The sequence below is a fragment of the Schistocerca serialis genome, chromosome 10, assembly GCF_023864345.2.
Source record: "Schistocerca serialis cubense isolate TAMUIC-IGC-003099 chromosome 10, iqSchSeri2.2, whole genome shotgun sequence".
NCBI lineage: Eukaryota > Metazoa > Arthropoda > Insecta > Orthoptera > Acrididae > Schistocerca > Schistocerca serialis.
In genome coordinates, this window is record NC_064647.1 from 58,781,397 (window position 1) to 58,804,827 (window position 23,431).

Genomic DNA, 23,431 nt, shown 5'->3' on the forward strand with positions numbered 1-23,431 from the left:
AACTGTTTCTAGCTGTTAGATTGAAATCATTGTTATAGTAACTGTGAATATTTGTTTGGATCTAAATCGATATCTCTAGAAACACTGAAACATTTTCCTCTCTGTAATTATCTACATCTACATCTACATAATGCTATAACAGACTGTTAATTAACAAAAGTGTAATAACATTATTGAAAACATACATGATACACAATCCGTCACGTACTGGCTGCACCACTGCTAGTCATTTCCTTTCCTTTTCCATTCACAAATATAGCAATGGAAAAACTACTGTCTACGTGCCTCCGTATGAGCCCTTATTTCTCCTATGTTATCATCATTTATTTATTTATTGTATTTTTTTGCATGGAGAAACCAACTGGTGTCTTTTGCATACGTCGTAGCATTTTTTCACAAGTTTAGTACAGTCAAATATACATATGTGTTTACATATACATGATACAAATGTACCATTGTACCTAATAAGGCACAATATTGGGTGTTACATCGTACCTATTACAAATATTCATATACAGGGTTATTACAAATGATTGAAGTGATTTCACAGCTCTACAATAACTTTATTATTTGAGATATTTTCACAATGCTTTGCACACACATACAAAAACTCAAAAAGTTTTTTTAGGCATTCACAAATGTTCGATATGTACCCCTTTAGTGATTCGGCAGACATCAAGCTGATAATCAAGTTCCTCCCACACTCGGCGCAGCATGTCCCCATCAATGAGTTCAAAAGCATCGTTGATGCGAGCTCGCAGTTCTGGCACGTTTCTTGGTAGAGGAGGTTTAAACACTGAATCTTTCACATAACCCCACAGAAAGAAATCGCATGGGGTTAAGTTGGGAGAGCGTGGAGGCCATGACATGAATTGCTGATCATGATCTCCACCATGACCGATCCATCGGTTTTCCAATCTCCTGTTTAAGAAATGCCGAACATCATGATGGAAGTGCGGTGGAGCACCATCCTGTTGAAAGATGAAGTCGGCGCTGTCTGTCTCCAGTTCTGGCATGAGCCAATTTTCCGCGGGCTACGCGTGAAACTTGCCCGCACGCGTTCAACCGTTTCTTCGCTCACTACAGGCCGACCCGTTGATTTCCCCTTACAGAGGCATCCAGAAGCTTTAAACTGCGCATACCATCGCTGAATGGAGTTAGCAGTTGGTGGATCTTTGTTCAACTTCGTCCCGAAGTGTCGTTGCACTGTTATGACTGACTGATGTGAGTGCATTTCAAGCATGACATACGCTTTCTTGGCTCCTGTCGCCATTTTGTCTCACTGCGCTCTTGAGCGCTCTGACGGCAGAAACCTGAAGTGCGGCTTCAGCCGAACAAAACTTTATGAGTTTTTCTACGTATTTGTAGTGTGCTGTGACCATATGTCAATGAATGGAGCTACAGTGAATTTATGAAATCATTTGTAATAGCCCTGTATATAAAAACAAAGATGATGTGACTTACCAAACGAAAGCGCTGGCAGGTCGATAGACACACAAACAAACACAAACATACACACAAAATTCAAGCTTTCGCAACCAATGGTTGCTTCATCAGGAAAGAGGGAAGGAGAGGGAAAGACGAAAGGATGTGGGTTTTAAGGGAGAGGGTAAGGAGTCATTCCAATCCCGGGAGTGGAAAGACTTACCTTAGGGGGAAAAAAGGACAGGTATACACTCGCACACACACCCATATCCAACCGCACATACACAGACCCCTTAATTATAATTGGTGGGCGAGGGCAATGGATTGTTCAGTTTGGAATTGGTATAGGGACTGATGGAAAGAAGGGTTGCAGCCAGAGATGGGAACTTTAAGTGTGAGGCCTTTGGGGGTAATGCCAAATGTCAGACAAGCTTGAGAAAATAAAATATGGGAGCGTAATCTGGCTAGGGCGAAGGCATGTTTGCGGAGGGAATGTAAATAAAACTTAATGGAGTCGTTGTGGGGGTATTGTGAGGGTGACATGGTATTAGAAGGTGGAAAGTGCCTGTCCGAGTGATGCATAGTGTGCCACAACTCGCCACTCCATAAAACATTCTTTCAGTCTGAAATTTTCCCCTCTGCAGTGGAGTGTGTGCTGATATGAAACGTCCAGGAAGATTAAAACTGTGTGCCAGACCAGGACTCAAACCCAGGACATCTGCCTTTTGCAGGCAGGTGCTCAACTGACTGAGCTACCTGAGCTTCTCTCATGCTCCGTCCTCAAAGCTTTACTTCCTCCAGTTCCTCATCTCCTGCTTCCCTAATGTCACACATGTTCTCCTGTGTAGCTTGCAGGACTAACTCTGCTGGAAGAAAGGCTAATGCTGAGACGTGGCGTAACCACAATCCGGGGGTATTTCTGGAATGAAATTTTACACTCTGCAGTTGATTGTGAATGGATTGTGCGGAGTGTCTGAAAGGTAGGAGATGAGGTACTGATGAAGGAAAAGCTTTGTCACATCACTGTTGATCAAGCCTACGAGAGTGATGACTCAGTTTGGTGCTTCGTCAGTGTTCCCACATAGCCAACAGTGGACTAGACCTTGATGCATGTAACTTGTGTGAAATTTCCAAGGTGGATTGGGCAAACCTGTGGGTTTCTTCATTCATTCATGATTTGAATTTGCTGTTGTCTCTGTCACCTGATTCTGACAGAGTATATCTTGTAATGTACTTTAAATTGGAAGTTATTTATGCCAAACAACTCTCTCCTCAGTAAAAAAAAAAAAAAAAAAAAAAAGAGATTTTTATTTGGAGCATGGCACATTTTGACACTAACTACTTGGGGGCATTCGGACTTAAAAGAAATTCTGCTGTAAATGAAAACCAAATTTGTGACTGAAGTTTGCAGAGCTTTCCTTTGTATTTTACAAAGCTAAACCCCTCACAGCTCCTGCAATAACCACTGTGGATAAAATTAAAGCTTTCTCCCTTCTTTTGTTTTATTTGGGATATGGGAATCATGTACTTACCTTCAGAAAACAATTGGAGAGAATGGGCAACAGTCACAGGAATCAAAAGAGAGAGTGATTTTTTAGCTTGCACATCTTATAAAGAAAATTAATCTATATCGATTAATGGTAATCTAAGAAACACAAAAAATAAAAGGTTGGAAGTAAGTGGGCAGAAGTGCATAAAAAAACATTCCAATTTCTATGTCAGAAGAAAGACAATATAAGGTGGGTTTGGTTTAATTGTTAAATTTTCATGTAACTCTAGTTTTCTACTGTGCATTTTTACTTATATCCTCAGTTTACTTATTTACTTAGAGAAATCATAAATATAAATAAATAAACCTGGTCATGTAACTGTTCTTTGAAAGGCTATTTATTTCACTTTCCCCACTTGAAAATTAAAATTCTGTCAAAAGCTGGAAATATATTGATGATGACCAGTACATCACTGAATTTGTCTCTTTTAAGTTAACACTGCCAGGAACAGGTCTAGCACTGTATTTGAAAAAAATGAATTTAATGTAAACTGGATAAGGAAAGGGAAGTAATGCAGTGGCACGTAAAGTGCCCTCCGCCACACACTGTTGGGTGGCTTGCAGAGTATAAATGTAGATGTAGGTGTAGACATAGATTGTTTAAAAGGAACTTTCCTTTTTTAATTATTTTATGAAAACAGAGTTATTTGATGTTAACACCTCAGCCTGTGTTGTAAAATTGAACAGATTCTACGAAGATAATTATTTGCTAAACTAATAACAAGAATGTTGCAGTTATAGTACAGAAATGTATAGATTATTTACAGAGATGGCTATTGAAGAGTGTTCTGTTTCATTTTGTATTCCTTTGAATTCGTGATTTTCTACCTTGTGCCTACATGCAATTTGTCAGTGGCTTTTGCTCCAGAATACATAACTCCCCATGAATCCTAGACAGTGATACATGGAGTAAGTGAATATTCTTGTAAAATATTTTTTTTAGTACTTATATGTTTCTCTACTTTCCTTCAAATCGATTATTATTAGTTGTTAATGCCGTCAAAAAGAAAGTAGACAGGACTGTCATTGTAAAAATAGTCATCTCCTGAGAAGTAGCACCATTGCAGTGTTGCAGTTCTAACTATCCAAAGTAATCTTGTTCATAATTTCTGTAATCATGATCTCTCCATTAGTTGCATGGATTGCACTAGCATAAAACTTCAAATTATGGGTAAAAATACCACATTTCTTTCTAAATTAGGTCACGTATTCTTAAATGCAAGTATTCTTCTTGGTTTTGCCGTCAGATCGTATTGTACAAATCCCACTGTGTTTCATCATTACAACTGTTTCACATCTTCAGGTGGTGGTAGCTGCTGTTTTCACTGCTATAAGGTGCACCTTGTAGCTGTGCAAACAGCAGCTACCACCACTTGAAGATGTCAAACAGTTGTATCAATGAAATATTGTGGGATTTGTACAGTATGATCTAATGGCAAACCTGAGAACAATATTTGCAACGGATTCATTGAGAAAGCTTGAACAGTCACATACTCTTTAACTATTGGTAGCTTAAGAAAAAGTACTGTCATTTCTTGTTTGGGCATGTTCTTACTTATTGTGGCACTATGTAATAACATTGACACTGATACAGAACGATATCAAATTGAATACATTTGATGACGTTATGTATGCACGACTTTCTGGTGTGTGATGTCATTACACTGGAAAATGGCTCCAAACTGGAAACTGCAAAAGTGAACATAATAAACGTAATTATAGTCAGATGGCAAAAGGTTCTCATGAAGAAAAGCACTTCCGTTGGTGAACTGTCAGTTGAATTTTGAGCCTTGTTGATCTCTGCAGGATTTGCAGTGGATGACTAAGAAAACTGATTAAACTTCATCACACATTCACATTTGTGCCTGTCATTTGGGCACAAGAAATGAACCCACTATGATATCCCATGTCACCCTCCATCATACCTTCCCTCCTAACCTCTCTCTTCTCCCTTCTCCCATACCCACTCTAGCACTTCCATTTGTCCCCCATACCCTCCCTCTCTACCCCCCACACCCTCCCTCCTGACCCTTGCCTCCATCTGTCATATCATTCCTAATACTTACTCACTCTGTCAAACCCATGTCTGCCTTTGAGCACTCTCTCTCTCTCTCTCTCTCTCTCTCTCTCTCTCTCTCTCTCTCTCTTCCCAACACACTGAGTGAGATGGTGCATTAGTTAGCACACTGCACTCACATTCAGGATCTGCATTCAGTAGGATGATTGTTCCAGGCAAATTCCTTTGAAAGGACGCAGATGGTTTCTTTCCCCATCTTTCATACAATCAGAGCTTGTGCTCTGTCTCTAATGATCTTGTTATCAACTTCCCTTCCCTTCTCTCCAATGCCCGACCTCTTTCCATAACCCTCCCATGTTCCATCACCATCTCCCCCCCCCCCCTCTCTCTCTCTCTCTCTCTCTCTCTCTCTGTGTGTGTGTGTGTGTGTGTGTGTGTGTGTGTGTGTGTGTGTGTGTGTGTGTTTGTTTCTTTTCTTGTCCAGATGAGCAGTAATCTGTCCCTAATGGCTATACTGATATCAAGACATTAAACTCCACTCTTCTTTTTCTCTGAAGTGTATATATTTTTCAACATGAAAAAGTTTTGTCGTTCCCACTACTCATTATTCAGTGGTTTGCGTTAGATGACAGCATGATTTCCTTCGTAAGCCAACATCAAGCAGTTCCCCAAATAAAAATTGGGCCAGATGAAGTCTCTGTTATGATACAGTAATATTTAAATACTTTCTATTGGACCTGTGTGATGTAGAACATAGTTACTGAGATACTGCATATTGCTAACCAGACATAGCAGTTAGCCTTCATACATGTTAGAAGCCAGAAAGATAGGGTTGTGAAACACACATTTTCAGGTGAATCATATTTCTAATAAGTATTACCTCACTAAGCAAACAGGTCATAACGTGCACTATTTGATGCACTACTTTTGACATACCAGATAAAGTTTTGTGTTAGTATTAACACACCATTTATCATACACTAACATTGATTGTAAGTGATTAATAATTCTAAAATATATTCATGTATTTGATTTGTGCTAGTTTAGGGCAGTTGGTTAACATTTGATTGTTTGCACACTAGGTCAGCAAAATGACAGCCTCAGGAAGGACCAGTTGCCCTGCAACCTGATGGACTATTGTACATTGTAACTGTTATGAAGCTGCTGAATTCTGGAGTAAAAAAATTGGGCTGAACACAACATTAATCAGTACTTGAAGCAAATTGTGAGCAGATTTAAGCTTTGTGTAAAGTATGGATGTGTTAAATTACACAGAGGAGAGAATTAAATTAAAAATATTGTAATTTTGTTGAGTAAGGGACACCTGCTTGGACCTAATTTTCTTATAAAAAGAATGGAGCAGGACTGTAATGTTAACCTGAAGTGGGACGCCCACCAGACCACATTAAAATCTGTTTTTGACAACCTTTTAGACACTGAGATTTTAGCTGACTGTACTGTTGGTGCTGAGGGCCGGCACTTAAAAGCACACAAAATAATGCTCTCAGCTTGTAGTCGATATTTTGAGGTGTTATTCAGTCAGCACTATGGACAGCACACTGTTATCTTATTACCTGGGGTGCAATTCCATATCTTAAAGGCACTGGTCGAATTCATGTACCGTGGTGAAGTACTCGTACCACAAGACGACATTGATGCTTTACTACAGCTAGCCAATTTCTTGCAAGTGAAAGGATTATCATACGACGACAATACAGTGTCGGAGAAGAAACAGGATTACAGGAGGAGGAACACATCAGCCACGTACTCTGAATGCACACCTTCTCATGAACACACACCTTCTCAGTGTCACGTCTCCCCTGAGAGCTACAAACAGTGTGCCTCTCCAGAATTATTAGAAGTATCTGGCAGCAGCTCTCAGTCAGAATGTTTGCAGAAACAGAATTATACAAAAGTGACTCCCATTTCAACACCTGCTCGGATGCACAAGAAAAGCAATTGGAATTCATCAAGGGAAGAACCACCGGCCCATCGTGATTTGGTACCTCCGTCGCACACTGCATCCCATAATTTTCCACTTCAGAGATCAGAGCTATCAGATAAAAGTAACTCAGCTCGTAGTATGTTTCCAGGTACAGTAGCCAACCCATCTCTGACAAGCCAGTTGCCTGTTCTAAGTGAAGGAAACTTCAGTGAATTGATGCTATCAAAAGAAGAATTAACTACAGCGAAACCTTCGAATTCAGTGACAAGAACACCATTATGTCCAACAGTGAGTGAAGACAATAGCATTTTAGAAGCATTTGCAGAACCAAAGCAAGAGAATTGTGATTCAAATGAAGACTGTGGGGATGATGTCATTCTAGACAGTGATGATACCCACCATCAGAATATCAGTGATGATGTCAGTGGGGTAACTGAGAGTTCTTTCTGTGATGAAGATTCCTTTCCTCAGCAAATGTGGGAAAGGACTGACAAGGCACCCACAGAACATACTCCTGCCTCAAACAATCGATTCAAGTGCCAGTCCTGTAATAGGTCTTATCGACATCACAGAGATTTGGTAAGACATTTGAAATACGAATGTGGGAAAGAACCTCAGTTTCAGTGCCCTCATTGCTTAGTTCGATTTACACACAAACACACATTAAAAGTGCACATGGTTAGACATCAATATTAACTGAAGAGCAGTTTGCAGACTTATCTGTTGAGTTCTGTGATGTGTGCCAGGTATTGCTGCAGTGATGAATCAACAATTGGAAGAACGTAAGGATTCTTATCTTTAGAATTTTGAGTGACTGGATACCTAATTACTCAAAGCTTTTACTGGACTGGAAAAATAATCAAATCTGTCTTGTGTGTAAGTGAGCATAATTTTTTGTATTTGTTTTTAATAATTCAAGGACAGTTTAGAAACTAGTAACTCATTTCCCTTGCCCCCTATGATTTCCGTATGTGGGATTATGGGTGTAACATGATTAATGACTTCTCAGTACAAAAAATCATATGAAAATGATTGCACAAATCTTTAGTATTTTCAAGAAAGTGCTGTATTTAAGTTTGTTTCTAAAACTTTCAGAATTTCTACAGAGTTATTTTGTATTTGCATATATGAGTACTATGACTTCAGTTTAATTGAGACTATCACCTATTAGTATAAGGAACTGAAAACATTGGTTTTTCTGCAAATAACATTAATTTTTTGTTATGTTTACATCATCTTCTTCCTATCCTTACCCTTATACCAACAGTCAAATATCATCAGAATATTGTAATCAGTCACCCAACAACACCAAAGCTATGTGTTCAACACTAATATTGGACATGCAGTTTTTACAAGCCATCCTCACTACGACGAGTACTGCTTTGTGTGTGTGTGTGTGTGTGTGTGTGTGTGTGTGTGTGTGTGTGTGCGTGCGTGCATGCGTGCTTGCGTGTGTGTATGAGTGCGTGCATGTGTGTCGGCACATGCACGCACGCACACGCATCGGTCACCACTGCAGTATTTTTTTCTCAAAATTACGACTCAGTGGGTTAATGGGCTAATCGGTAAGTGCCAGACTATGAATCCGAAAGTCAGGGATTTGATCCTCAATTGGACCAAGGATGTTTGTCACCTATTGCTTATTTCACCTGTGTGAGTGCTACATTCTATGTCTATGTGATTACTCTGCTATTCACAATAAAGTGCCTGGCAGAGGGTTCAATGAACCACCTTCAAGCTGTCTCTCTACCGTTCCACTCTCAAACGGTGCGTGGGAAAAATGAGCACTTAAATTTTTCTGTGGGAGCCCTGATATCTCTTATTTTATCATGATGATCATTTCTCCATATGTAGGTGGTTGCCCACAGAATGTTTTTGCAATCAGAGAAGAAAACTGATGATTGAAATTTTATGAGAAGATCCCGTTGCACTGAAAAATGCCTTTGTTTTAACAATTGCCACACCAATTCAGGTATCATGTCTGTGGAACTATCTCCCCTATTTTGCGATAGTACAAAATGAGCCGCCCTCCTCTGAACTTTTTCGATGTCATCCATCAGTCCCACCTAATGCGGATCCCACACCACACAGCAATACTCCAGAATAGGGCGCAGAAGCATGGTGTAAGCAGTCTCTTTAGTAGAGCTGCTGCACCTTGTAAGTGTTCTGCCAATGAATCGCAGTCTTTAGTTTGCTCTACCCACAACATTATCTGTGTGATTGTTCCAATGTACCTTATTTGTAATTGTAATCCCTAGTTGAATTTACAGCCTTCAGATTTGTGTGACTTATCACATAACCAAAATTTAGCGGATTTCTTTTAGTAGTCATGTGAATAACTTCACACCTTTCTTCATTCAGGGTCAATTGCCACTTTTTGCACTATACAGATATCTTATCTAAATCATTTTGCAATTTGTTTTGGTCATCGATGACTTTACAAGAGACCAAATGACAGCATTATGTGCAAAAAATCTAAGAGGGCTACTCAGATTGTCTCCTATGTTGTTAATATAGATCAGGAACAATAGAGGGCCTGTAACACTTCCTTGGCAAATGCCGGATATTACTTCTGATTTACTTGATGACTTTCCATCTATTACTACGAACTGACAGGAAATCACGAATCCAGTCGCACAACTGAGGCGATATTCCATAGGCACACAGTTTGTTTAAAAGACACTTGTGAGGAATGGTGTTGAAAACCTTCTTGAAATCTAAAACTATGGAATCAATTTGACATCCCCTGTCAATAGGACTCATTACTTCATGAATATAAATTGAGCTAGTTGTGCTTCACAAGAACAACTGAATGCATGCTCACTATATGTCACTAAATCATTTTCTTCGAGGTAATTCACAATTTTGAACACAGTATATGTTCCAAAATCCTACTGCAAATCAATGTTAGTGATGTGGGCCTGTAATTCAGTGGATTACTGCTGTTTCCCTTTTTGGGTATTGGTGTGACTTGTGCAATTTTCCAGTCTTTTGGCACAGAACTTTCTGTGTGTGAGTGGTTTTATATAATTGCTAAATATGGAGGTATTGTATCAGCATACTCTGAAAGGAACCTGACTGGTATACAATGTGGACCAGAGAATTGGACTTTATTAAGTGATTTAAGCTGCTTTGCTACACCGAGGATATGTACTTCGCATCTTGACAGTTGTTCTTGATTGGAATTCAGAAATGTTTACTTCGTTTTCTTTGGTGATGAAGCTTCAGAAAACCGTGTTTAATAACTCTGCTTTAGAGGCACTGTCATCAGTGACTTCACTGTTGTTATCGTGCAGTGAAGCTCTTGATTGCGTCTTGCCACTGGTGTGCTTCTTGTATGTCCAGAATCTCTTTGGATTTTCTGCCAGATTCTGAGACAGAGTTTTGTTGTGGGATTATTAAAAGCATCTTGCATTGAAGTACGTGCTGTATTTCAAACTTCTGCAAAACTTTGCCAATCTTGGGGATATTGGGTTCTTTTAAATTTGGCATGCTTTGTTCATTATTTCTGCAACAGTGATCTGACACATTTTGTATAATGTGGCATATCAGTACTATAACTTATTAATTTATGTGGTATCGATCTCTCAATTGCTGTTGATACTATCTCTGTGAAATCATTACACATCTTTTCTACACTTTTGTGATCAGATTGGAAGGAGTGGAGACTGTCTCTTAAAAATGAGTTAATAACATTTTTATCAGTTTTTAAATAAATATATTTTGTGTTTCTTTTTGATGATTGTAGGTGTTACGATACACAGCCTAGCAGCAACTGCCTTCTTGTGAAAAATGCACGCACACACACACACACACACACACACACACAGAAGCTCTGCTGATGGTATCAACAGGATACAGTGTATTGGGGGGGGGGGGGGGGGGTGCAGAGGGGGGGGGGCTCCTCAAATGACATAATGAGGCAGAGAACATGCCTTTCCAGGCCTCCTAGCAAGGAAAAATACCTGGCAGTATCAGTGGTAGATCGTGGGTCCCCCGCAGAGCCGTCCCGTCAGATGTGCTGCTCATTCTGCTACAGAGACAGGAACTTTAGATATGTCTGGCACTTTGGGAACTATTTTGCTGTTCTAAATGACCTCAACTGCAACATTTTGCAGAAAATCCGTACATATTTTTCTGTATAATGACAGGTTTGCAATTTAGTAATGGCATACAGAATAGACTTTCTTTATCTTTTTTGTGCAATAGCAGCTACAGATTTGGTCCTGTGGCATGAAGAATATGGGAATTTGGTTTTTGTTACTTCCACTTAAAATGAATAATTTTTAGCCCCCTTTGTTACTCTGAAATCAGCATTATAATAACTGTGAATATTTATTTATTTTCTAATCATTATCTGAAATACATCATTGAATCATTTAGGTAATGTTATAGTACTACTCACCATATAGTGGAGATGCTGAGTCACAATAGGCACAACAAAAAGATGCACACAATTAACACACACACACACACACACACACACACACACACACACACACACACACACACACACACGTGTGCGCGCACGCACAATCACGTAAACGCAACTTGCACACACGTCTGCAGTCTCAGAGAGCTGAAACCACACTGCGAACAGCAGCACCAGTGCATGATGGGAGTGGCGAATGGGTGGGGGTAAGGAGGAGGCTGGGGGGGGGGGGGGGAGGGGGAGGGATAGTATGGTGGAAGTGGTGGACAATGAAGCGTTGCAGTTTAGACGGAGGGCAGGAGAGAAAGTGCAGAGGCAAGAGGGGGTAAGTAGCAGAAAGGAGAGAAATAAAAAGCAGTTAAAAGACTGGGTGTGGTGGTGAAATGGCGGCTGTGTAGTGCTGGAATGGGAACAGGGAGGGAGCTGGATGGGTGAGGACAGTGACTAACAAAGGTTGAGGCCAGGAGGGTTACGGGAATGTAGGATGTACTGTAGGAAAAGTTCCCACCTGCGCAATTCAGAAAAGCTGGTGTTGGTGGGAAGGATCCATATGGCACAGGCTGTAAAGCAGTAATTGAGATGAGGAATATCATGTTTGGCAGCGTGTTCAGTAACAGGGTGGTCCACGTGTTTTTTGGCCACAGTTTGTCAGTGGCCATTCACACGGACAGACAGCTTATTTGTTGTCATGCCTACATAGAATGCAGCACAGAGCTTGCAGCTTAGCTTGTGAATCACATGAATGGTTTCACAGGTAGCCCTGCCTTTCACGGGATAGGTGATGTTAGCGACTGGACTGGAGTAGGTGGTGGTAGGTGGATGTATGGGACAGGTATTGCATCTAGGTCTGTTACAGGATTATGAGCCATGAGGTAAGGAATTGGGAGCAGGGGTTGTGTAAGGATGGACGAGTATATTGTGTAGATTCGGTGGATGGTGGAATAGCATGGTAGGAGGGGTGGGAAGGACAGTGGGCAGGACATTTCTCATTTCAGGGCACAATGAGAGGTATCTAAACCCTGGCAAAAATAATGTAATTCAGTTGCTCCAGTTCCGCACGGTACTGAGTTACGAGGGGAATGCTCCTCTGTGGCCGGACTGTGGGACTTTGGGAGGTGGTGGGAGACCGGAAAGATAAGGCACAGGAGATTTGTTTTTGTACAAGGATTGGAGGATAGTTACAGTCAGTGAAGGCTTCAGTGAGACCCTCGGTATATTTTGAGAGGGACTGCTCGTCACTGCAGATGCGACGACCTTGGTTGGCTAGGCTGTATGGAAGGGACTTCTTGGTATGGAATGGTTGGCAGCTGTCGAAGTGGAGGTATTGCTGGTGGTTAGTAGGTTTGATATGGATGGAGGTACTGATGTAGTCATCTCTGAGGTGAGGTCAACATCTAGGAAGGTGGCTTGTTGGGTTGAGTAGGACCAAGTGAAACAAATGGGGGAGAAGTTGTTGAGGTTCTGGAGGAATGTGAATAAGGTGTCCTGACCTTCAATCCAGATAGCAAAGATGTCATCAATGAATCTGAACCAGGTGAGGGGTTTAGGATTCTGGGATTTTAGGAAGGATTCCTCTAGATGGCCCATGATTAGGTTAGCATAGGATGGTGCCATTTGGGTGCCCATAGCCATACTGTGGATTTGTTTGTAGGTAATGTCTTCAAAGGAGAAGTAATTGTGGGTGAGGATATAGTTGGTCATGGAGACTAGGAAGGAGTTTGTTGGTTTGGAATCCATAGGGCATCTGGAAAGGTAGTGTTCGATAGCAGTAAGGCCATGGGCATTAGGATGTTAGTGTACAGGGAGGTGGCATCAATAGTAATGGGCAGGGCACCATGTGGTAAAGGGACAGGAACTGTGGAGAGACCAGCCGTTGTGGCTGAGCGGTTATAGGCGCTTTAGTCTGGAACTGTGCGACTGCTACGGTCGCAGGTTCGAATCCTGCCTCGGGCATGGGTGTGTGTGATGTCCTTAGGTTATTTAGATTTAAGTAGTTCTATGTTCTAGGGGACTGATGACCTCAGATGTTAAGTCCCATAGTGCTCAGAGCCATTTTTTTTTTTTTTTTTTTTTTTTTTTTTTTTTTTTTTTTTTTTTTTTTTTTTTTTTTTTTGAACTGTGGAGAGTCGGTTGAGGAAAGGGTTGGTATCTTTTATATAGGAGGATAGGTTCCGGGTAATAGGTTGAAGGTGTTGGTCTACGAGAGCAGAGATTCTCAGTAGGGGCACAGTAACCGGCTGCAGTGGGGTGTCCTGGGTGGTTGGGTTTATGGACTTTAGGAAGCATGTGATTTACAAGCTAAGCTGCAGCCTCTGTGCTGCATTCTATGTAGGCATGACAACCAACAAGCTGTCTGTCCGTGTGAACGGCCACCGACAAACTGTGGCTGAACTGTTGCTGAACACGCTGTCAAACATGATATCCCTCATCTCAATGACTGCCTCACAGTATGTGCCATATGGATCCTTCCACCAACACCAGCTTTTCTGAATTGCGCAGGTGGGAACTTTCCCTGCAATACATCGTATGTTCCCGTAACCGTCCTGGCCTCAACCTTTCTTATTCACTGTCCTCACCCATCCAGCTCCCTCCCTGTTCCCATTCCAGCACTACACAGCCGCCATTTCACCACCACATCCAGTCTTTTAACTGCTTTTTATTTCTCTCCTTTCTGCTACTTACCCCCTCTTGCCTCTGCACTTTCTCTCCTGCCCTCCATCTAAACTGCAACGCTTCACTGTCCACCACTTCCACCATACTATCCCCCCCCCCTCCCCCCCCCCCCCCCCCCCAGCCTCCTCCTTACCCCCACCCATTCGCCACTCCCATCATGCACTGGTGCTGCTGTTCGCAGTGTGGTTTCAGCTCTCTGAGACTGCAGACGTGTGTGCAAGTTGCGTTTACGTGATTGTGCGTGCGCGCACACGTGTGTGTGTGTGTGTGTGTGTGTGTGTGTGTGTGTGTGTGTGTGTGTGTGTGTGTCTACTGCTGACAAAGGCCTTAATGGCCGAAAGCTTTAATTGTGTGAATCTTTTTGTTGTGCCTATCGCGACTTAGTATCTCCGCTATATGGTGAGAAGCAATTTTCCTTCTCTGGTATTGTTACATTCCTTCCTGGATCTTCCATTGTTAGGTAATGTTATGTTTTTTATGACAAAGGAAATAAAAATTTATAAGTATTAGTACTAGTTATACTTCTTGTTCCACTTAGTAAATATATGCAGATCTATTCATTCTTCCTTATCTTTTGTAGTATTTTTGACAATAGTCCATGATGCATTAAGGCCTCTCTCTCTCTCTCTCTCTCTCTCTCTCTCTCTCTCTCTCTCTCTCTCCTTTTTTTTCCCTTCTTCAGTCAGCCTGCATTATCATCTCCAGAAAGTAAATAAATGGGGTAGATGGATTCTTCTCTTCTATGTGCATATTGTGAACAAAAATCAACTGACATCAATTTCTATGTCTACATATATACTCCGCTTGCCACCAAGCGTTGTGTGACAGAGGGTACAATTTGCGCCAAAGTGATATTTGCCCTCTTCTGCTCCACTAGTAAATCGTGCGAGGGAAAAACAACTGTCTGAACACCTCAGTATGAGCTCTTATTTCCCTTATGTTTGAATGGTGATCATGGTGCGATTTGAAAGTTGGTGGTAATAATATATGCTCTACATCCTCGGTGAAGATCGGATTTTGGAATTTAGTAAGCAGCCCCTTCTGTTTAGCGTGCCACCTATCTGCAAATGTGCCCCACTTCAAACTTTCTGTGAGATTTGTAACTCTATCGCGATGGCTAAATGTACTAGTCATGAATGTTGCTGCTTTTCCTTGGACCTTCTCAATATCTTGAATCAGACCCAACTGGTAAGGGTCCCACATAGACGAACAATACTCCAAGACTGGATGAACTAACGTACTGTAAGCTATTTCCTTTGTTGAAGGACTGCATTGTTTCAGGCTTCTACCAGTAAACTGCAATCTAGAGTTTGCTTTACCTGTTACTTTGTGTAATCTGATCATTCCATATGAGATCATTTCAAATAACCACACCCAGATACTTAACGGACGTTACCACTTCCAAAGACTGGGCATTTATTTTGTACTTGTACATTAATCGGGATTTTTGCCATGTTATACGCAGTAGGTTACACTTACTAATATTGAGAGTTAACTGCCAGTCATTACACCATTCATTTATTTTCTGCAAATCCTCATTGATTTGTTCACAACTTTAGTGTGATACTACTTTCCTGTAGACTACAGCATCATAGGCAAACAGTCTAAGGTTACTGTCAATACCATCAACCAGATCACTTATGTAAATCGTAAAAAGCAGAGGACCTATTATGCTGCCCTGGGGCACACCTGAAGTTACACTTGTTTCTGTTGAAGTCGCCCCATTCAGGACAACGTACTGCTCCCTGTCTGTTAGAAAACTTTCTATCCAACCGCATATGTCATCGGATAGACCGTAAGCACGCACTTTTTGTAGCAAGCGACAGTGCGGAACTGATGCGAATGCCTTTTGAAAGTCGAGAAATGTGGCATCAACCTTGGAGCCGGTATCTAGAGCCTGTTGTATATCATGCACAAAGAGGTCCAGCTGTGTCTCACATGACCGCTGTTTCCTAAATCCGTGCTGGTTTCTGCAGATGAGCTTCTCAGAGTCTAGAAAGGTCATTATGTCTGAACACAAAATATGTTCCATGATTCTACAACAAATCAATGCCAGTGAAATTGCCTGGTAATTGTGTGCATCCGATTTTCTACTCTTTTTATAGATTGCTATGACCTGGGCCTTCTTCCAGTCCCGTGGAACTCTCCGCTGTTCCAATGATCTCTGATAGATGATGGATAAGAATGGTGCTATATTTATAGCATAGTCAACATAAAATCTTACAGGGATACTGTCTGGGCCAGATGCCTTCCTGGCATCTAAGGATCTTAAATGTTTTACAATCCCAGATAAACTAAACACTATGTCAGCAGTCCTTTACCATAAACGATTTTTTGAAAGCTAGGTTTAGTATTTCAGCCTTCTGTTTATCATCATCAGTTATATTTCCCATACTGTCAGCAAGAGAAGGTATTGAATTATTTGTAGTGTTCATAGATTTTATGCACGACCAAAATTTTTTGGGGTTATTTTTAGAATCTGCAGATAAAATATTGCTTTCAAATTCATTAAATGAATCTCTCATTGTCCTTCTGACAGCTGCTTTCATTTCGTATAATTTCTGTTCGTCAGCGGGACAGTGACTACGTTTAAAACAACTGTGCAAAATTCTCTGCTTTCTCAGCAACTTCCTAATATGTTTGTTACACCAAGGTGGATCCTTTCCCTCCCCTATACTTTTGCTAGGCACATACTTCTCTAGCACATGGTGGACAACACGTTTAAATTCTGACCAAAGGTGCTCAATATCTTTGTGTCCTGCATTGAATGCTTGGAGCTGACTATGAAGATATTCATTAATGACACTTTTGTTTGCTTTCCCAAACAAGAAAACTCAGTGCTGTTTTTTTTTGCAACTTCCACTGACATAAGCCACAACGACATTATGGTTGTTAATACCTTCTTCTAGATCAACTTCCTCAAAAAGATCAGGTCTGTTTGTCGCCAAGATATCTAATATGTTCCCGTCTTGAGTTGGTTTTCTAACCAATTGCTCAAGGTTGTATGTTGAGAGTGCTCCTAGAGTAACTTCACACGAATCTTTGCTTCTGCCCCTTGTGATAAACGCGTTATTTTCCCAGTCAATGGATGCTAGATTAAAGTCTCCACCTATAACTAATGGGTAATTTGGATATTTACTTCCCATGTATTTCTATTTGGCACAAAGGCAGGTTTTATTTTCCACTTTTCTTTGAAGCATGTTTGCTAGTTGCTAGGTAGACTGATTTATCAAATACCAGAGCATAATGATGCATAGTAGGACACAGTTTGATTCTGACCAGGAACACAATAAATATTCGTGATTTTTACTTTTAATCATGATGCAGTGGTCATTGCTTTGTGGACAAGAGCACTGTTGTGCTGATACACAAAACATCTCATTTAAAACTGTAGCCTTAATCTGGAAAAAATGTCTGTGTGAATAAGATTATTATGATAAGATACTACACATTGTTACAGAGAGCTTTGTTAAAATTTCTCTTGGTGCAAATGGAATGATACCTTCAGTAGTTCTGGAAACACTCAAGTTAACCTCGTAGGCAGCACAGCATTTATATTGTATAAATTATACCCATTATTAATGTGAGGCAATGAAGAATATTTATAGTGATGGATCTCAAAACATATTATGTATTTATTGTCATATTCTTTGGATTACTAATTTTATGTCTTGTGCCTGCATTCAGTTTGTTGATGGCTCATTTTCTTCTGTGTGGATCTCATGGCCTCTCTAAATTTAAAGAAGGATATTATTCCACCAGGCTGTGTTTAAAATATTGTTATTACAATGTTAGTTTCAGGCATTACTTCTGCTCAAGTGCATCTAAAAAAATGACAACACACCATAGAAAAGAGGAGAGAGCTAAAACTTGAAAATCATGCTACTACATAGGATGTGGCATTAAAAAAATGAAGTAGTTACCTACAATAACACATGTCGATACATTGTCATCGTTACATTACAAAGTCACATGCCAAGCATTTTTGTGCACAACATGCTCGTCAACAACGATGACTCTTGCTCCAGAATATACAGCCCCAAACTGACTCATAGACAGTAGTACCATGAGTTAGTGATTTTTGACAGTATAAAGTAACTGGATAGATAGAAAGTCTACTCACCAAATGGCAGCAGGAGAACATACGTATATAAAAAAATGTTTTAGCTATGCAAGCTTTCAGGCCAGTGGCTCCTCCTCCGAGCAGATGGGTTTAAGGGTAAGGGAGAGGGGCGAAGGGAGAGGATTGGAGAGGTTTAGGAAAAGGGGCAGAGTTTGGAAAAGCCACCCAGAAACTTGAGTCAGGAGACACTTACTGGATGGGATGAGAAGGAATCAGTCTGTTTACCTGCAAAAGTATGTCCTGTACATGCAAAAAGATTTTATTTGATTCATTTGTTCATCCAGGGATCATCTCACAGTGGTAGAAGCTTTATCATCATAATGCAATGAAATAAATAGCTCAAAATATACATAAACACAGCATATATTAGTTTACTTTTATGAAGGCAGGACAGATGGTCGGCAGTGACCTGGATGAAGGAAAGATTGTAGGATTTCTCTGAAATGGAGAAGCACAGGAGACTTAAATTGGGATGCACAGACAGGGCAAATTCCATCCTCCTGAATGTGAGGTCAATCTCTTAACCACTGCAGTGCCTCATTTGGTTGGTCACTATTGTACAATATTCTTTGATTTACACACAAGTTGTTCCAGATAACTTGTAATATAAAGCACAACTTTGCACTTCATCACCGCACACACTAAGGACACTTGCTGATAACTTCTGGACTACAGACATGCTGCTATGCCCACTGCACTATGCACTAACTGCATACTCCCCATGAACATGCCACTGTACAGCCCCCCCCCCCCCGTGCATGTCTTCGTATTCACCCCTTGGTCCATGTGAAAAACTGATTCACCACTCCTCACAATGAGTGACATGTTGAGCTGAGGAGAATGATGAGACATTAAACGAGATCTTGCTACATGATTTTCATATAATCACAGTACATTGTTATCGTTTAATGTGACAGTGTTCTGTAGTTATCCTGTAACGTTACTACCCCCTACACAAAGTAATTTGTAATTGTGTAGTGTGCCTTACTTGTGAAGAATGTTTTAGCTGCATTTTTGAACGTAACTACTGTACTAATCCTTTTCATCTCTCTAGGCAATTTATTATAAAAATTTATCCCCTGACAGAAAATGCTGTATTGAATTTTTTTATTTGTTTTTTGTTGACAAATGGCTCTTATTATATGATTATATACAGAACATTTGTGAAATACTTATTAATGTTTTCCCTGATTTGCACAACAGATTGGTAGATGTATAGATGTACTCACTTGGTGCAATAAGGGTACTGAGTTTTTTTAAAATAGTTCTTTACACTGAACCCAACTTTTACCTCTAGTTACTATTCTTATGGCCATTTTTTTGTAGTTAAAATGTTGTGTTCATGTTTTGCACCTTCGATCCCCAGGAAAGAATACTGTAGCTAGGAACTGAGTGTGTGTAGGAATAGTACACCACTACCAAGACTTTGGCTCTTACAAACTAATGGTAGAACAATTACAGCATACCATGCTGATGCCATTCTTTTCACCAATATCTTTGTGTGTTCATTTCATGTTAATTGGAAATCAATACTTTTTCCTAAAAATGCTCCTCTGAATGATTTGTGTTCAGTGTTACGTTGTTACATATTGCCCAAATGTTAAGGATGAAACTTCCTGGTAGATTAAAACTGTGTGCCAGACTGAGACTCAAACTCGAGACCTTCACCTTTCATGAGCAAGAGCTCTGCTATTCTGGATCCTTAAGGATTTCATTTGCTTTCTGTACTAGGAGTTCTGGTCTTTTATCAATGACTGTTTTGTTGCTGTGTCTGGAAAGTCATTGACGTTTATTGGGAACAGAATCGGACCCATTGCACTACCCCAGGAGACAACTATGGTTATACAGTCCTTGTCTGATAATTGTCTAATCTACATCCCATTATTTAATTGGAAACCTGTTATTATGGAGAAGAATGTGTATGGATTTTCTGCAAAGTGAGGTGTCAGTTGAGCACTTTTAGAACATCAAAATAGTTTGCAAAGTACCAATCAGGTATAATGTGCCTGCTCCGTAGCCACGTGATCAGCAAGTCCGTCTGCTGTATGGAGGACATAAGTTCAATTACTGGCACTGCCAGGAATGTGTGAGGACTGGTAGAAAGTCCACTTTGCCTCATGATGCCAATTGAGTAGCTACTTGGATAAAAAGTAGTCACTCCAAAATCTTGAAAGCTGATAACAGCTGGGAAAATGATGTGCCTTATACTGAACACACCTCCTCTTCCTCCTCTCTTTGTCTCCCTCTTCCTCCCTCTGTCTGTCCACCTCATCCTCTCACCTCTAGCTGTCTCTTCCTCCTCCCCACTTTTTCTGTCTTCTGGTCTCCTCTTCCCTCTCTTTGCTCATTTCCTCCATCTCTCTCTTATCATAATTTCCTCCCCCTACCTCTGGCCATGTCCTCCTCCCCTCTCTCTTTCCTTCTCCACTTCCCTTCTTCCTTTTCCACCAGCCCACTACCCCTATACTTTCCACCTGCCTCATGCATCTTCCCCTCCTCCCCTCTCTTTGTCCATTTCCTCCTCCTCCTTGCTCTATCCATCCCTTTCTGTATTCATCTCAAGCTGTTCCCAACCATGCTAATCAGCATTCTTAGTCTCTTCATTACAGTTTAATGGAGCAGATCAATACTACTCTCACAACATGCCTGAAATGCAGGATAGGCTACATGTCAGGACCAGAAGAACCATTTCTTGCTCCTCAAATGTAGGTTGCCTTGCAAAGCAGTTTCATTTGGCTGGCTGGTACTGTTCCCACACAACGTGTTGGTTCTGCAGGGCAGCCTGTATGCCAGTGCCTGAAAAAAATATTTTTGGGTGTATCTCTGCTCTTATTGGAGCTAGGAGAGTATAAACCCTACAGTGCTGATATTCATGTTGCCTGCTGTTTCCGTACCTAATTTGGTTGAAACTGATCCAGTGGTTTGGGAAAGGACCCTGGCCATACACACGTACACTCTGCTTGATGTATATAACAGAAGATTATTAGAATAGAGCTACTTGGAAGTTGAGGAACATACATGACAATTCCCCTATGGATGACCTTGTGTTACTCAAGCACTGATATTACTTAGCATTCTTGTTTGCTTCGGCTGTGTGATTGTTTTGTCTTTTGTTGATTGTTCTTTGCTTATTTGTCTGTGTTGACAGCTTCATTGAAGTGTGGTGGAGAAAGTTATAGTGGAGAAAGTTGTAGCAGGCAGTGTTTGGCCTGTTCATTTACTTTCAGTTCCATCAATGTATAAATATTTTTAAAACATTTACTTGCTTCTGCTTTATGTTTATGTTCCCCTTGCATTATGGCAGCATGATTAAATGTGATTGTTTGCACAATAGGTTGGCAAAATGAGAATTCCATCATCAAGCTCCTAATTCTGCAGTCTCAAGAAGCTTGTCTGCCTTAGATTAACTGCTAATTCACAGTGTGTGACAAATTGCTGGACTGCAAAATGCCTGCCTAGTTAGTCTCAAGACAACTCTTCAGTGCTGCACTCTTCTGTTCAGAGGTGATTAAATGTTGCCACACAAGAATGTTTTGACTTAAAGCATTTGTTTCCACTGAATTGAATTGTTGCACCAGATTTTTTACAGCATTACACTCTCTAGTATGGAACAAGACACAGATGTCAACCTGAGGTGGAATGACCACCAGACTACACTACTATCTGTGTTCAGCTCTCTTCTAGGTAATGGGAATCTGGTAGATTGCACAGTGAGTGCTGAAGGTCAGCATTTTAAAGCACATAGAGTGATTCTCTCAGCTTGCAGTCCATATTTTGAATTAATATTCAGTCAGCATTATGAAAAGCATCCTATTGTTATACTGCCAGATGTAAAATTTCAAATTTTGAAGGCACTGATGAAATTTATGTGCTCTGGAGAAGTGAATGTACCGCAGAATAAGCTCTGTACTTTCCTCGAGATCGCTGAGACTCTACAGATTAAGGGCCTCTCATTTGCTGGTGATAGTGGATCGAAGAATGAACTCACATTCAGGAGAATGAATGAATCTGACTCTCATCGTGGACAACAAGATTTCAGAAAAAATCTGTGTGAACCCAGACATGGTTCTCAAGTAGAGCAGAAAGAAGGTGGTTGCTCACAACACACCTTTGAGGAGGCGTGTTCTAAAGACATTGATTCCCATCTGCTGGCTGTTCAGAAATGTGACAGTGATAGTTCCAATTATGTCTCCCATGAGAAGCCAGGGGGAGAGATAGCTATGTCCCAAGACATTTTTGTTACTAAGCACTTCAACGTGTTCCAGTGTTCATCTCTCCCAAAAACACGTACTAAATCAGATACCTCTGTGTCTGGAATAGTATTAAACTTAGTACACAACACTTTAGGTTCCAGACAGTTGCCAGGATGTTCCAAAGAAAATATTGGAGAGCAGGGACTGTTAAGTGACAATGTGCTTTCAAATTGCTCATTTGATAAAGAACTGAGAACATCGAAACCTCGAGATATGTTTGATGAAAGTGCTGTCGCGTGCCTTCTACCGAGAATAAAGCAGGAGGATCCAGATGACTTCAGTGCTGACAGTATAGAAGAGATAATCCTAGATGATGAAGGTGACGATGACAATTGTAATAGTGGCGATGACAACAGAACCGTTGGAGGATTAGCGAGAGTGACACCAGAAGAATCCTTTAGTGGCCAAGGATTCTGCAGTCTAGAACAATACAGGGACACATACGTTGTAGAACAGTCATCAATCTTACCTAAACAATTTAGATGTGATGCTTGCGGAAGGTCTTATCGGTACTAGAAAGGTTTGTCGAGGCACTTGAAATATGAGTGTGGGAAAGAACCACAGTTTAAGTGTCCTCAGTGTCCTGGGAGATACACTCATAAGCATCATTTAAAACTGCACATGCTAAGAAATCATTAACTTTACTAGGGGCAAACAGTTGTTAACAGAAAGCTTGTGTGAATCCCTTTATGTAATCCGCATGAGTAATAGTTATTTGATATTTTTTAAATCGTATCATAGGTGGTGTTGAAGCAGTTTGCTGGAGCAAACGAGTTCCACTGATTTAGTGTTGCTAATTTCCATGGTAGCTCTAATTCATGTGATGTGACTCTATGCTTTTCATCAATTTTGTATTTTGTTAACTTGGGGTTTAGGTGAGTTGTGTGTACCATAAGCTCCACATAATTTAGCCATCGGTCCATTGGAGGTTCTGTTAAGATGAACTTCTTGGTATTTATTTCAAAGGTTTATCAGTGTTTAAGCTCATTAAATGTTTTTAGTATTCAACTTATC

General features: G+C 40.6%; 2 protein-coding genes across 2 annotated transcripts in view; both read left to right on the top strand.

Moving 5' to 3' along the window:
- Positions 1-7,890, top strand: part of LOC126424532 (zinc finger E-box-binding homeobox 1-like) — a 48,264-nt gene extending 40,374 nt beyond the window's left edge. The window contains exon 2 of the mRNA XM_050087270.1: positions 6,074-7,890. Within this exon, the coding sequence (XP_049943227.1) occupies positions 6,346-7,632 (1,287 nt within the window). The 5' untranslated portion in view covers positions 6,074-6,345 and the 3' untranslated portion in view covers positions 7,633-7,890. The remainder of the gene's footprint in view (positions 1-6,073) is intronic.
- A 13,879-nt stretch (positions 7,891-21,769) lies between these two features.
- LOC126425241 (zinc finger and BTB domain-containing protein 37-like) lies at positions 21,770-23,056 on the top strand. The gene is given in 1 exon segment (XM_050088202.1): positions 21,770-23,056. A coding segment is annotated over 1 exon segment (1,287 nt).
- The last annotated feature ends 375 nt before the right edge of the window (positions 23,057-23,431 follow it).